A 16,319-nucleotide genomic window follows, 5' to 3' on the forward strand; every position below is an offset into this window, starting at 1 on the left:
GAATACTACTACATGGCAGAGGATACTGGAAGTTCCCGCATTATCTGTTCGAGTATCCGATGGTGGTGTCTGCAATTGAAAGAGAGGCAGAAATGATTCAGGTTGAGCTACGCACTGCATCCAATCCTGGTAAAATCTGGAAATCGTGGAAGGAACACATCATAACCCAACTACAATGCTTGCAGAAGAAGCTCCGGCGGCAAGACACTCAGGCGGTTGAAGAGGCGAAGGTCTAACTTGATCGTGCAGCTTCACGACTGCGCGTAGACTCGGGTGAATTAACCCGAGAGCGTTGCGTTGTAGCTATCGAAAATTACAGGGACACGATCAAGCATGTACAACCAAGACAGTGCATTCAACTTTTAGGCCACCAACTCCGAGTAATCGACTAAACACTTTTCCGTCCTCTGGATTCAAGCTTATGACGAGTCTCGATAGAAGAGGTGATGGGATATCTCGACGAACCCACAAGATTTTTTCTCCGTTTCCTGGAACACTTGGAGACTGAGATGGGGCATCATAACAGCAGCGTAAGCTTCTCAACTCGGTTTCTCGCTTTGTCTCCGATATCGACCGTACCGTTCTAAACGCACCTGTAACGCCTTCAGACCTCGCGAGTGCAATTAGGCGCAGGAAGCCGTCGTCAGCACTCGTCATGGACGGTTTGACAGCTGGCTTCTACCAGGTGGCTCCAGCAGTTTTTGTCGACTGCTTACACATCGTCTTTGCCGCTCGACTTAGATATGGTAAGCTGCTATTATCTCAACGATATTCAGCAGTCGTGCTTTTGCACAAGAAAGGGTCACGAGCCGAGCCAGAAAACTACCGGCCCATCGCTGTGATGCAAGTCGATGTTAAGGTTCTGGGAAAAGCTATGACGTACAGGCTCCAACATGTCATACCAAACTTAATTCACCGAGACTAAAAAGGCTTTGTCAAGGGCCGTTCCATCCACCACCACATTCGCTTCGTAGGACTTTCAAGATATTGTTACAAGTCGGGATGAAGAAGCGTATGCTCCTTTCTTGAACTTTGAAAGGCTTTCATCGAGTCAATTGGTAATACATATTCAGACTGCTCGAAAAAATGGGGTTTGGCTCGCGGTTTGCACAAGCGCTGTTGCTCATCAACCAAAAACATTTATCCTGCATTTTATCCAACACAAGGGGTGAAGCAAGGTGATCCGTTATCTGCACTTATATTCATCTTAACTATTAAGCCGCTTGGCAACCTGCTGCAATCTCATGAGGAGAACGGAGTCTGCCTGAACGCAGATCTCAGTGTCACGAGCTCGATCTTGGCGGATGACTCGACTCTTCTGGGTGGTTCGATACCATACTTGCAAGCCCAACTTGAGATTGTGAAGGAGTTGTTCAGAGGCTCTGGTGCGACAATCAACATGTCCAAATAAATGCTGATGGCATTGACAGAAATCAAGACTGTCATTTGCGTCCGGGCGTACACGTACTTAGCCGCACGGAGACGGTAAAGTACCTTGGCATCCCGTTTTGGTAATCGTCGGTAAATAACGCTCTCGTGGTTCTTCTCGAGCAGCGTTTCTAAAACGGCTTCAAGACGTGGTATTTTGAAGCGCGGACGCTTCGCGGTCGGCTTCTGGTTACTCAAACGATGCTTCTATCTCGTTCATGGCATATCACGACACACGTGGTAATTCCAGCAATGGTAGTGAAGCGGTAGCAGTCGGTGCTGAATCGGTTCGTGCTGAGTTGAAAGCACAATCGTGACGCTTCGCATGTCCAGCTTATACCAAGTGAGTTTCTGTATTAACGCCGCCGCGAAGGTGGTCTGGGGATCCCTAGTCTGAGGGCGCATCTGAAGCGCCAACGACTGCAGCTTCTCCTGAAGTTTGTGAATGCTGCTAGCTTCGAGGGGGTTCAGAACTGGACTTCAGCAGGTGCCGATCAGCTAGTCCTTTTTGGCACAGGTCGACGCACCTCCTTAGACTTCTTCACAATCTCTTCACTGCGTCACGGTGAATTGATAAGGTGGAGCCTAATCTCACCATGGTGGAAAGCAGCATGGACAATGTAGTACAAAATCCGTTTAACGTGGCAAGACCTTCCCTACGAGGAACGAGCTTGGTATGGGCTTTGTCGGCCTAATAAGTAAATGCCTATATGAACAGAAATAAAAAACTCTTTAATTATAAAAATAATATTATTTTAACAAACGGTTCTTCCATTAAAATATAATGAGTTTGTATTTGCAGGATTATTAGCTTCGGTTAATGAGAATGTCTTATTAAAACTTGATTCTGCTATAGCAAGATGATTATTTATGTTTACTGCTATTATATATTTATTTTAAACTGTTGGTACTACTGATTATCAAATATTATAGATCTGGTTTCACTCAGTTACGACATTTCAATTTGAACAAGTCACTGTTATGTGACACAGTATTTGGTTCCAGAAACTATTTCAATTTCATGACGAACAATTCTATCCGGAGGTAAAACCGATGGTAAATTATTACATACCACGTCTTGGAATTCCTTAATTAAGAAATAAAATGGATCCGTTGGATTTAAAACGATCGATGACCCACTCCGCGCGCTAAGTGCAACTTATGTGTCATCCAACACAGCTTCGTCCAGAAGTGACGATAAGTTTAACTCAATCGTTGGTCGAATTACCACCATCTCAGATAAGTCGCCAGCCTTTAAGGCTCGACTGCACTCATCAATAGACATTTCGTTTAGCTCCAAAAGAGCATGTAACGAAGTAATTGCCGCAACGCTGACTTCCCCTTCAATGTTACCGATCACACCATTTACAAGGGTATGCAATTGCTCGCTCCTATCACTTTGTGAGGGTTTAGACGCTTCGCATCTCCCCTACCTTGGAGTAGAGACAATACGCCTCTTAGAGGTCGGGGCATTCACGTCCCCAAATTTCCAGCCTGAATTGGTTCTATACCAGAGATGGTGTCTAATTCGATATCCGACAAGGAGTTAGGTAACTCAATTTTCTTGTCCAGCGACCCTTTACGTGTCACTTCACGTGCATTAGAAGGGTTTGACCCGAAATGCCGTGGCGAATCGCCAATAGTGTCACTAATGACACTCAGTATGGTGCCACCTCGGCCGACCACACTCGGTGGACTTATAGGTGCCACTCTACGTGTCTCAGGGGCATCGCACCCTTGATGACTCGGCCTTAGGCCTACAATGCTTTCAGCATTCAGTAAATCGTTATTAAAACGAGTGTCACTCGACAGAGTACGTGCCGTTCCACCCCCTTTTATGAGTCGGGCTCAGAAGTAATGTTTACAACATTGGAGTTTATTAACTCAGGCATCCCAATGTCTAAATAATTGACAGATTTAGTCAGTGATCCGCGACAGTAGTGCTTTTGTTACCTAGCAAAGTGGGTTCTGACCCTCCAAAACGTTGCTAGGAACATTGCGTGGCGCCTAATGCAACGGGGCACTACGACTTGTACTATTTCAGTACAAGTCCACTTCGCACTGCTTCAGTTGCGAGTGGTGCCTTACGTTAAGTGACGTACACGGTACGTGCAGAGGAAGACTTCTCTTAAGGCAACTAGCTTTAAGAGGGTAAATTGAAAACTGTATTAAATATAATTAAGTGTCTCTTGTTCTATCTTTGTAAATGTTAACTTAATTATAAATCTAATACTAAACAAGTAAATGAATTTTTATCTCTATCTTATCTGTAACTCTCTTTGATTACTTCTGCAGCTGATTAGTCTGCGGAATAAATAAATACAATGGCCTATACCTATTTATGGATAAGAATTCTGAATATTACTATATAAAGTAATATCCTCCAAATATTATCTACCTTTCAGATAATATTTTAATTTTCAACCTTTAAGTGTTAATTTCATGTAACGGTACACCCCGTTACACCTAAGGTCTTAGACCTTCATTCGATCCATGGCTCATGGCGTTCAAGCCAGGCCATTCAAGGATGAGATCATAGCTTGAATCAAATCAAGGACGAGACGGCGTCCACACTGTCAATGTCCAGAAACTTTATACCTAAGTTCAACGGAAGTTTAGGATAAGTGATACGAATCCCAATCGCTAAGCGAATAGCGATTGTATCACTTTCATGCGCTTTAAGCGCCTCAACGTATTGCTGATTTTCCTCAAGGAAAAGACGCAAACATACTTGCAAGACGCCCCTGAGTCAATTAAAATTGATCATGGCTTATTAAAGCCCTTCACAGTCGCATGAGCGACTAACAAGCCAGGCCTGTACCCACGCCCAGTGCCATTACGCACCAAGCTAATTGGGGCTAGATACTTCTTACTCTCACCTCCTAGAGATTCAACAGAGCCTACGTCTTCCGCAGTAGGGCGCTCCGCACCTACTGGGTATCGACGTTTTACCGAACCGTGCGAGATTTCTGGTGTAGGTCGGGATCGGTGCTCTTTCGAGCTTTACGAGCATTGCGTTAGGGGACAGGCCGGACGTAAATGTTTCGTGCTTCGGCACATATACCATCGACGGATGTTCTTATGCTGCCACAGCTAACACGAGCAGACTTTAAGTCGAACTCAGCGCGGAGCGCTATGGCAACTGCCTCTTCGAAAGTAGCAGGATGGGATCGGGATAATTCTCTCCAGGCAACGCCCGCATTGAGACCCCCCCCTTAATACTGTTTCGACAATTTCTTCTTGTGCAGGGTCTTGATGCATAGATTAAATAAGAGTTCTCAACTCCTGAACTTAGTCCCCTAGGGTAGGTTTTCCCTGTCGAGTTGCTATGAGCCGTGATCGCATGCGAAAAGCCTGATCAGGCGGTGCAAATATGCTGGTTAATTGCTGTTTCAGAAAAAAAATAAAAATAGTATTATTAAACCGAATATTTTTTTGAATACTATGAGGGAAAAGCATCGTCTTTAGACGTACTGCACGATAATGCCCACTCCATAGCCCTACCTCCGAGTTTATAAATGGCCATAGCTACCTTTTGCCGTTCTTGTTAAGAACAAGGTGGAGTCATTGGACATCTCCATCTGCTAAGTAAAAAAAGGGTTTCTCCCTCTTTTTCTCAAATGTCTTTATATTGACAAGTAGAGACGAGCCTTAGGCTCTGAATCAGGTACAGAGATGTACCGAGTTGGATTCGATGCCGCGAGGTGATCCTGAACCTGTCCGATCAGGAGAATTTATATCGCATGAAGGCTTCAAGCCTTGCATGCAAGACCTCTGCGCCCTGGGTCATATTAAACTCTATATGTTCAAGCCAAAACAAAGTTTTGAGATTGTCATACGCTGCTGTCGCGCCTCTAAAACTTCTGGAAACTCTACCATTCAGTTAAGCTTAGTTTTATCAAGACTCCGGTGTGGATTGACTACTAGTGCTTCCAGGTTTAGCGGAGCTACCTTGCTCCTTAAGTCAGAGAAAGACTTATAGACTTTAAGAGTGAACTTAAGAATTTTAACAATTCAGGGAGTCGTACAAGCTATCAAAGAGTAATAAATCCTAGTTAAAGGATTCAGGGGTTCGTAGAACCAAGTGGCAACTAGCGCCCGAGAGTATGTACCTCAGAAAGGCTTCTATCTCTCACAGATCAATGCACAAGCCTTAGGAAGGCACTAGACGCTTTAAGATCAAAAGGAACTGCACTTCATTTAATTATTTAAATTTAAAACGACCACATTTGTTACTGCTTATTGAAGGCGATACGCAGTGGTTCTGGTTTGCCGGGTTGATTTATATCTAAATCAACCAATTAGTAAATTTGTGTCTTGTTGCTTCAGTTTTACCAAATTTGGGAATATTGGAAATATTGAATTGTCATTTTTCTCTAATGGGAGATAATATTAGAAATTCGTCTTATATGAAATAATAGTTTTGTAACGTTAAACGTGTCACATCTAATTGTCCAACACACTGCCTTCAATATTGCGTTACCTTGACGATGTTTACCTGAAAGCAGGAAGGGAACCCCAAGTAAATTTTAAGTTCCTGTCAGTGGCTACCAGAATAAACAAGGTGTGCAGTGAGGCAAGCACTAATTCGGCTTCGCGTTCGATCGCAGACACCACGAGGCAGAGGCGCGTTGCACAGACTGTGAAGGTGGCTATATGACTAGATTTGGATTTGGGCGGGTCGGGTACTGTGAGTTATGTCTTGACGAAATGACTGGCTAAATTTGAACAACAATGACCTAGATTTTCGCCTTAAGATGGTAATTCTATCCAGCGGATCCACTATTTATTCGACCGAGTCGGCATTGATAAACATTGCAAGAAGAACAAAAAATCTCCGTTTCATCATCACTGAATCTGCTGGAAATTAAAAGGCAGTTGGTGCCGCTGTATTTGGGCAAGCTGAGCGCAGCATGCAAGAGACAATGCCGAAAGCACAATGGCCACGACAAAAATGTGGGCAAAACATTGCGCACCAAAGCACTTTTCCACGCCATCAACTACACGTACTCCTGCCGAGTGTTGGTACATGTACGACGCTAGCGGGCCAAAGAAAAGCGGATAACCCACGCAATTGGCAATGCTTAGCAGGCCAAAATTCTTGCCGAAGTTGTGTAGACCGAACTCCTCGCGAATAATCACGGGAAAAGTTCCGAACATGACTCCTTCTGAGAACCCAGCCAAGGCTACAGGCAACACTAACCAATTTGGGGGCACAAATAAGAACGCCATTTGTGTCACAGCCGTCAGTAACGTCGAAATACCAGCAAAATAAGCCCGCGGATACCGCAGTCTATAAATGTCTGAAATTGTTCCAGCTAACAAGCGGCCGAGCGTATTGGCCACAGAGAAAAGCGCTACCATTAAAGGAATTTGCTGTATTTGGCCGCCTAGGGATTCCACAATGAATGATACATTGGACATGACAAACAAGCCGACACCAACGACAATCATTACCGGAATGAAGAGCATCCAGAATCGCATATCCATCAGCAAAACCACACCTGTGATATCGTCTGGCTTCTCACAATTCAACGTAGCATACACATGTTCCCTCACCTCCGTTTCACTCCTGCATAGGCCAATTTCCACGCTTTTCGATCTTTCTCTGGTGCTCATTTCTTCTTCTCCATAAATTGGACGGGGAAATACATACCAGGCGAAAACGCATACAACAAACAAATAAATTCCGACAAACAGGAAATAGCCCGGCACATCACTGCTATCAAAACCCTCGTGGAACACGAACGTGAAAAAGGCGCCGCCACAGCTATATGCCGACATGAGGGCTGCCATGACTTTTCCACGGTTGCTCGCTCCCCACAAAGACTCATTTGCGACGATGGACGAGAAGACGCAGAAAGAGCTTAGCAGTCCGAACAGCATCATAGCACAACCAATGCTTAACGGACTCGTCCACTCTGGCGCGAATTGCAGTGTCGTAAATAAGACGAGGTAAATTAGGAGCATGATATTTCCACTTAAAAGGAGGCTCGTACTTGGCCCAAGTCGGTCAAAGATGACGCCAGGTAAATATGACATATAAGTGCCTAACATTGTCATTGAAGAGACCGTTGATATCCCTGCCTGTGTGAAGTGAAGCAGCATCTTCAGCTGCGCATTCCAAGCCGAAAGTGCGTAAGTTGATCCTACCCCGAGCATTAGCAGCATACCGGCTACCAGACTACATGACCGTCGGAGCCGCGATGGTGACAATGCCATTGCAAAAGACAATATACGAATAATAATAATGTAATGGTTTTTTGGGAAATACTGGGATTCTTCCGATACAGCATTAAAGTACTTTTTTGTCCATTCGCTTTGCTAAGCAACTCCTTGACAAAGCTTAATGTATCTGTAGAAAGCAGAGGCATGACCTGCTTCTGTCGTATGCCAGGACGAAATATTTTGCCACGTTCACTTGATAAATATAAATTTATATGACTTTAAAGTCGCGCAAAATGCTATGAGGTTTCTGAATGATGTTGGTCGCCACTTGAAGTTATCGGTGGTACAATGTACCACTTCTTTCATTCCGCATCGGATAAAGTCCGTAATGATGGCATCATCGGCGGCTACCAGCGCAATAAATGTAGCACTGCGTATAAGCTGCGGGTCGTTACCTATTTCGCTATGCGAGCCGAGCGTGTGCGTGGACGTGGCTGAGGATCTGACTATACTAGTGGCTTTGGGGCGTCAGATTTTTATTGTCGGTGCGCAGGATGACCTTGAAATTGTTAGTCAAACGCCAGCCTCGCTTCGCGTTGTTGTGGACACTGAAAGTGTAAAATTAGAGGACGAGGAACGCATTGCTCATGTTAAGTGGCTCGATCGTGAGCTCTTTTGCGTCGGCTACACCACGGGCGTCGTGCGCATCTTTAATCGCCTAGGTAAACTCGTGTTCGAGCAGAAGCTGCACGACGTGGCGGTACATAGGCTTGACGTGAACCGCAATGAAGCTACATTGATGGTACCCCGTCGAGCTAACGTCTTGTTGTCGAACGAGCTAGACATGGAAGGCGAGCTTTGGGTGCTCTACGCGGACTCTACTGTAGCGATTATTCAGATCTCAGAGGTTTTCACCAAACTGGACTCGGTGATGTTTGGCCCGGCACATGTCAGCAAGTTTCGAAAATACTTGCTACGAGAACAAAAGGATATCGTTGCGGCCATGCCATGTGGACCTGTAAGGCCCACAATCTTCCAGTCGCACTCGCGTCTTGGCGTGTATACTGTAGTGAGTACGGGCTCTGACCCGTACTTTGCGTTCTATCAGGCTGGCAATGATCAAAATTCCATTATTCATCTGGCGCATATTGCTACGGCAATTGTTTCGAAAGCTGCGGGGGCGGCATGGAGCTTGGCAACAAGTTGGGGTTGGAGACGAAGCTCGGGAGTACCACCTCTGGAAGATGGACACGTTGAAAGCACACAGCTTGGCAATAATACGATTAATGCGACGGCAGAGCACGTGCCGGCTCCGATCGGTCCTATTCGATCGATGTTTGAAGATGGGCGACGGCGGTGTAGGATGCTCCTTTTGAGTCCGACGGGCAGATTAGCGGCTCTTTCAGACACGCTAGGACGAATTTTGCTTGTTGACACCTTGCGAATGATCGTAATTCGAATGTGGAAGGGTTATCGAAATGCACAGTGTGGCTGGATGCAAGGAATCGAAGGAGCAAGTCGACCTCTTGGGCTTTATTTGGTTATCTACTCGGCGCAACGAGGTATTGTAGAAATTTGGCGTGCGCGATACGGTCCTCGAGTTTTCAGTGTTGCAGTGGGCAATACTGCAACACTCTTTACGCAATTCGATTCCGTCACGAAAATGACGAAGTGTCTAATTTTAAGGGAAACGATTGACAAAAAGTTTGAATTAATTGAATTGAAGCCGGAATTGCCCAGTGCGTCGATTTTAAAAAAGTATTTCTCACAAAACAAGCTTCAGGAAGAAAATTTTCTCTTACATCAATTAATCGGCAGACTTCAAGCATTAGTGAAGAGAAAACAAGTCGACGCTACACATGCAATCGAGCATAATGTGGCGAAGTCCATTTTTGATGGTTTTAGCAATCTTTCATCGGCGTCAACCATCCAAGCGCTGCTTGAGGTTTTAATTAATGCGGATATGTCTTCGCTGAACGCTAATTTTTTACTAGAAGCTCTGGAAAAATTGGAGTTGGTAAGTTCATTTTACTTGATTCTGCTCTCACGCCTTCGTGATTCATCGATATTTACCATGCCGCTGTAGGCGTTGGAAGTTGGCATGGCTTCCAAAACTCCGACTGGACTAGAATTGTCACTTCTGTGGAAGCTAAATTGGCAACATCGCCTTGTGTCTACATTTATTGGGTTCCACGCTGTAAGTGTTTTTTTCGTAATCACAAAAAAGTAACACAGGAAGAGCTAATTATATTTGCAGGAATTTGAGCATGGCAAACATGCGCTATTATCGATGATTGAGACCAATACAAAAGACATAAATTTGCTAGCAACTGACGTTGGGATGAAGTCTAGCTCATTGCCTCGAATTTTACCATGGTTAGAGCTGTTCCGTCGGGCTGGCTTCGCTTGTGATGATGAATTGTGTAGTCGGACGCATAAAGCGATTGATAGCGCTAGCCAGCTGACAGCTTGGGAGTTCATGGACTTTTTCTCCATGCCTTTTAATGATCCTGATTTACCACGGCAGCGCGAAATTTTATCTATTTATGAAGTCGCTGATACCAAGGAGGAATTTTTGCGCAATACTTTTCGAGTGAAAAAGTTTCCAATCATCAGGAATTATTTAAATATCGCTCGAAGGGATTGCCTGTTAACATTTCTTTTAGCACCAGTGCTTTCAAGTGTGTTCGCAGTCGAGGTAATCCCTTTTTATTGTGCGTTTGGCTGTTCATTTGGCTCGATTAACACTTTCATTTGTACAGAAATTACGAAATTTTCATTCAGCCATCTTTTTGAAAGACGAAATTATCACAGGACTATTTATTGAGTGGTATTTCTCCCTTCCTTTAGCTGCCGTATTCGCTCTGCCTCCTCCAACCATGTCTTCGTCGCTCCAGCGTTGGTTGGAACCATGTTTCGATATCATAGATGCTGAAACAGAAATCAATGAAGAAGAAAATGACAACGCTGACAACGCTGAAGCATTGTTTGGATCGACTGAAACACATCTCCGTCGCTTGCATAATTGCCCTATTGCTATGGTTGAAATTTTTAATGCGTGTTGCAAGACGCCCAAACTTTTTCATGGGTTTGTGCTAAGCGAGCACTGCAGGTGGGGAGAGATGGAGTCGGCAAAGCATGCAGAAGAAGACACTCTTGGAAAATACAGCAGCGCTGGCAGTGGGACACGCTGGCGTATTTTGCAGGACTGCATTGCGAAAACAGCACACTTGTCTTTATGTCTCGGTAAAGCTGGTAATTTGGCTATAAAAACGGTTGAGCACGTGGATGAAATTATGCGAAATATTGCTGTGATGCAACTGAATGATGGACACGATCCTGGCGAAGAAGAAGCTGCCGTTTGCGACCCCAATATTAAGGCCAATGCGACTTCTGGTAGCCTAGACGATTGGGTCGCGACGTTAGAAAACTGTCAAAAAGGTGCTCAAATGAAAGATTGGAGAGCCGTGTTGCGCGCATATCCTCAGTTTGCGAACAAGGATGCTTTATGCTGCTTTAGAGTAGAAACTCTATGCGTGGCATGGAATGCAAAGCGATCTGCTATGCGGCAGTTAGAAGACGCCTTGCTAGAGCTTGATTGTGTGGCATCTCTTTCAATTAAAGCGGCTATGGCAACATATATTTGGGAACGTTATATCCGTATTCACGTCATGACTCTAGTCACATTTTGGGAGGAGAATGCAGCTGGTAAAAAACCACAACGGGGCCTTCACCCGAAAATTGCTCATCAATTTTTTGGTATAATTCGAAACCTGCTTGTCACGCTATTAGATGCAGTAAAGGCAGTGCGTACAGCTCCAGCTCTGTTGACAGAGCACGTCATGGACGAAGTTGAAAGCGAGAATGACTGTTATTACGGTGATGCAGATGCCGAGTCTTGTGATGACAATAACCAGATTGAAGTACCTTTTACTGCTGAGTTTACAATGGAAAGCCTGACGCAAACCACGAAATGGTTCTGTCAATTGAAAAATCTTCATAAACTATTTCAACAACGTTGGCCACCTTCGCACAATAACTCGGCACTTATGCAAGCACTGCAATGTATTAAGTTAGATATGATCTCGATTACTCAAATTGAAGATCACATCAGTCTGATGCTGCTGCTCGATTCGTTTGCAGCGACGGCAGTAACTCCGATCTCCGTTGTCAAATTATTCTCATATAATGGTCGATATTTGTGCCGTCCAGACACTTTCCTTGTGTCTGAAATACTCGTCAAGCCCATCGAAGAGGAAGCAAATTTGATCTTACGAGATCGGACGATTTTTCTGAAAGAACTTCTTCGACATGATGACGCATTAGGATTTGCACTTGCTGACACATTTGGACTTCCATTAGAAGTGATTCGTGAAGAGCACGTGCTATTTCTGTATCAATCAGGACGCGACGAGCGAGCGGACGCTGCCATTGAAACTTTGCAGCGACCCGAACGATTGGTGCTTAAACTAGGAGCTATCGCGCGTGCTCGTCTTGCACTTATATTAAGGCGCATGAAAACTGAGGCGGAGTACGCTGCTATGATGAGTATGCTGCCTGCCGATTTATTTACTTGGGTAGTGAGCGATAACAAGCCACCCCTTGTGGCAGATCCCCAAGTCGAACATTTTGACCTCATGCCATCACTTACTTCGACCCACTACCTACTGCTTAGGTGCTTGGCTATGATCCCACCCACAGGTAAGGAGTTTGAAATGGTTTCTGCCATGTCGGTCCTCGTCAAGGACGTCATTAGCCAGGTTAAGTTGCGATCTTAAATCTTTTTTTTGCGAAATATATAATGCACTGCTGCAGCATTACATAGATGAATGTTGGAAAAAAACGCTTAGAAATAATTGTGTGACTAGCACAGATGCCAAATTTTGTTGTTTTGCTGTTGTAAGCTACCGAATACTCATTCTGCTTACCATTTCAGGTTGCCGAGATATGAGCAATCTCGTTGCGAACATGCATATTTAAAGACTATGGAATGCCTCCAGATGATCAAACAGAAAAGCGTTCTCATTGACTTACGGTGACTTCTTATGTTTACTTATAAGGCCTATCTGCATTGCGTAGATGCAAATCACAATTTGGACTCGCCAAGTTAGTAGGAATCGGGTAAAAAGCCAATATTAAGTTCCTATACCGCAGCTAAAACGAAGTCGTCACATAAAATTGCTTCTTTGGATAATTAGAAATTTTCATAGTTGTAAATATGCTCTCATGAATGATCACGCTGTGAAATCCAAAGGCAATGTCCTCTATGCATCTTTATAAGATTTCGATAAAGTTCGATTTCACTGTTCATCATGCTGCTCATTGCACGACCTCCATTGCCGGTCAAGAACAGTCAAAAGGCGGGTTAGCTAAATTTTTATTTGATTTCTCGCGATTTTTCTATGAAATATATTGTCACGGGGCATAATTATTATCACCTATAAGAGGAACAATAAAGAATAATAATTATACAGAAAATATCGAAATAGATAACATTGTCAAGATAACGTACTAACGTGATAAATCAGTTAATTGAGGCCATTATAGCAGCCCCAAGAAAGGCTGCTAGACGCGCGATATGGACAGTTCTACTATTTCCTGATGCTAAGCTCTTCTTAAATTGCCTACTCTTTTGGTATGGACAGTTCTACTTTTTTCCGATACTAAGTCTTTTTGATTGCCTACTCTATCAGAAGCAATTGCCACTGGAAAACCGTGGAAACAACCGGCGACACCTTGCCTACACTGTCATCAGTGTAAGGATTGTTCTGAAGTACCCAGATCAATAATGATGACTCCATAGTATCCGTCGTCATAATTTTCAATTAGATCTGCATGGATCACATCGAATGGGTTCACGGTCTTGTGGAAGAAGGCGATTATCCAAGCTGCGGCCATGAACTTTTGCACGTTTTGCAAATCATGCACTGCTTGACATATTCCACAATCGTAGCTGCATACTTGACCAATAAAAAGATCTGGCGCATAGCCTTGTAAGGCCGTGTACTAGCAGGGTGCCGGAGGCTCTCATGGTACCAGGGCATCAAATCGTCTCGAAGTGTCGCTGAGACAACGACACGCTTGTGGTAGATTACAAATGTACACCCAAGAATGGTGATACGTTGATCATGGGAATTGTTGGAGCCCAACAAGCATACAGTCTGTTTTTTGTTTAATCACAGGGTATGCGTCTTGATGCTGCTTGATAACAGGTTTATACCACATCGGGGGTCATCTGAAAAAAAACACGAAGCTCATCTGTCACATCGAGTTTTTGCGAGGTCTCAAATCACATTCGTGAAAATGCGTCTGCCCCAATGTTCTTATTTTCCTTATTGTAGTGCAGTGTGAGGTGGTACTCGGACATAAGCAATTCCCAACGCTTCACTCGCATATTCGTCTCCGTGGGTATATCATTTTTTGTGATTCGTATGAACCACGACAGGAAATCCGAGAAGCATTGTGCGATACTCACAAAGTTTATTTTTACTATCGAAAGCAATTCCAACTCCAATGTCGTATAGCTGATATGGTGCTTGGTTAAGGCACGAGAGTAAAATGCGATATTATTTAGTTCTTGCAGGACAAGTCCGCCCACTTGCGCCTGTATACAAATGAAATGATTTGTCAAAGTCTGGAAAGGAGAGCAGCACAGCCTCTGCAAACGCCCGCTGTATAGCCCGCAACGCGTCCGTTTCACTGGATAGCCATGCGAAGGGAATCTTTGCACTTGGCAACCGATGCAAGGGCTGACACAATGCGGTTTTGTTGGGCACCATGTCACGATAAAAATTTGTCATGCCCAAACTCTTTTCGTTGCGCGGGATCGCAATCTGTTGGATCGCTTGAATCTTTTTTGCTTGCGGCTTGATTTATTCTGCGGTCAGTGTATAGCCCAGATAATCTACCTTTTAAATATGGCATTTTTTACCATTCAGAGTGACATTTTATTTGTCCAGAAGCTCAAAAACCACTCGAAGATACTCCATGAAGTCCTGTATGCTGCTTGAACACACCAGTGGATCGTCCAGATAGACGATAATAAATTCGAGGTCCTTAACAGTTTTTGCCATGCAGGCTTGATATTCGTCCGGCGCTGTTGATATGTCCATGGAAAGACGCTTGTACTGAACCTTCTCAGGTGGTAAGCAGAAGGCGGTCAGCTGTCGACTTTGCTTCGCCACACGTCATGCGTAACAATCCATGTTGGCATCAAGTGTCGTCATATACCGTACTTTCGCAAGCCGTAGTAGTATCTCACGGATCCGAGGGACGAAGTATGGACTGCGGCCAAGCCAACGATTAAGCAGACTATAATCAACTAGCAGTCGCAGTGATCCATTAGGCTTCGTCACGAACATTACTGAAGAAGCCATCACACAATCGTAGATTTGTCCCAGTACGTCAAGTTGGACCAAGCGCTGGATCTCGGCCCGTGCTTGGTTCTCGAGACCCCGCGGAATAGGATATGAACGGGTTCATATTCCAACGATTGTGGAAGCACATAATCGCTCAGCCGCATCCTTCCCAAATCCCCATTATACAAATGTCGATATTGTTTTAAAAGGTTTAGATAAAGCTGTGACACCGCAGGACTAGACGGTCTAAAAGCAAATCCTTTGGCCCGGCAGCCGAATCTGAAAGTTATTTAAACACTTCTTCTGCACACCCCATAGATGAATAAGTCGCCTTGTCGTGTTTCCCGTACAAATCTTGAGAGACTATTCGTCCTACTGTACCGTTTGCTTTTAAAAGTTAATGATTACTCCAAGCGTTTGCAGCAAATCCCGTCCGATCACCATTGCATTCTTGCTATCTTCAGTGATTGGAATCGGTGCGCAATAATAGAGTCGGCTTTCAGCTTTACAAATGAAACTGAGCCACTAGTGTCCCACTGCTGGGCATATTATCTTAAAGTTCGTGCTCACGCTAGGTACTATGAAATAGCCGTGTTTTTTTTGGCGTTGGTTGCCACAAAAGCATCGAAAATGTCGTGCTGAACATGGAGATGAGCAGTGCAGATTTGCGTACGCAAGACGTTGTGAAGGTGCTGACGAACGAGCACATCAAGCGACAAGGTGAAAGGACTGTAACGGTGAAGTAGATAATCTATATTATTTATCATTAAATAATTATTAATATTACAAATTATACCCGCATCCGATCCCCGATCATCCGCTGCTACAAAGATGCTGACTGGAAGAAATCTATATACTACGCCGCCTTCGCTATTAGTGCTAGCAGCCACAGCATATTTAATGTATCGCCAGGACAGAAACTCTTTGACAACACATGATAAGTCGGCAACTCCACGCGGCGAGTTGGAGCTATCTGTCAAAACGCCGTTTTGACGCGATCCTGACCGACAATGCTCGCGAAAACAGCAAGCTGTTAAAGCACTTTTATTACCCCGGTGATCAAATTATGCTTTGGCGTCCAAAGCAATTTCGGGCCAAGCTCCATGCGGTCGCGAGTGGGTCGTATCCTATCAGCACCGTTTACAACAATGCAACGGTAGCTCACAATATAGAGACAGCAACATTTACGAATGCTGTCTCGTCGTTGGACTTTAATTGCTTCAGTTAAATAAAGACTATTATCTTGTATAACATTAATACCATTAGAGTTCCTAGTAATTTAAAAATATTTTGTTAATTTACCAGGGCAATTTTGCTGATGCAAAAGAAAAATTAAATGGTAAAAAATTTGACGGAATAGTGCTG

The 16,319-nt window shown here is 44.2% G+C and overlaps 2 protein-coding genes across 2 annotated transcripts; one reads left to right on the top strand and one right to left on the bottom strand.

The window, feature by feature from the left end:
* Nucleotides 1-6,276: 6,276 nt before the first annotated feature.
* CCR75_002171 (uncharacterized protein) lies at nt 6,277-7,650 on the bottom strand (the record flags this gene model as incomplete). The annotated part of the gene is made up of 1 exon (XM_067960270.1): nt 6,277-7,650. The coding sequence occupies one exon, from the start codon at nt 7,648-7,650 to the stop codon at nt 6,277-6,279; it is 1,374 nt and encodes a 457-aa protein (XP_067816303.1).
* A 334-nt stretch (nt 7,651-7,984) lies between these two features.
* CCR75_002170 (uncharacterized protein) lies at nt 7,985-12,374 on the top strand (the record flags this gene model as incomplete). The annotated part of the gene is made up of 4 exons (XM_067960269.1): nt 7,985-9,613; nt 9,683-9,793; nt 9,854-10,294; nt 10,359-12,374. 4 exons carry the CDS (start codon nt 7,985-7,987, stop codon nt 12,372-12,374), a joined length of 4,197 nt encoding a protein of 1,398 aa, XP_067816304.1.
* Between the last annotated feature and the right edge of the window lie 3,945 nt (nt 12,375-16,319).

Source organism: Bremia lactucae, linkage group LG4 (genome assembly GCF_004359215.1).
Source record: "Bremia lactucae strain SF5 linkage group LG4, whole genome shotgun sequence".
Taxonomy (NCBI): Eukaryota; Oomycota; class Peronosporomycetes; order Peronosporales; family Peronosporaceae; genus Bremia; species Bremia lactucae.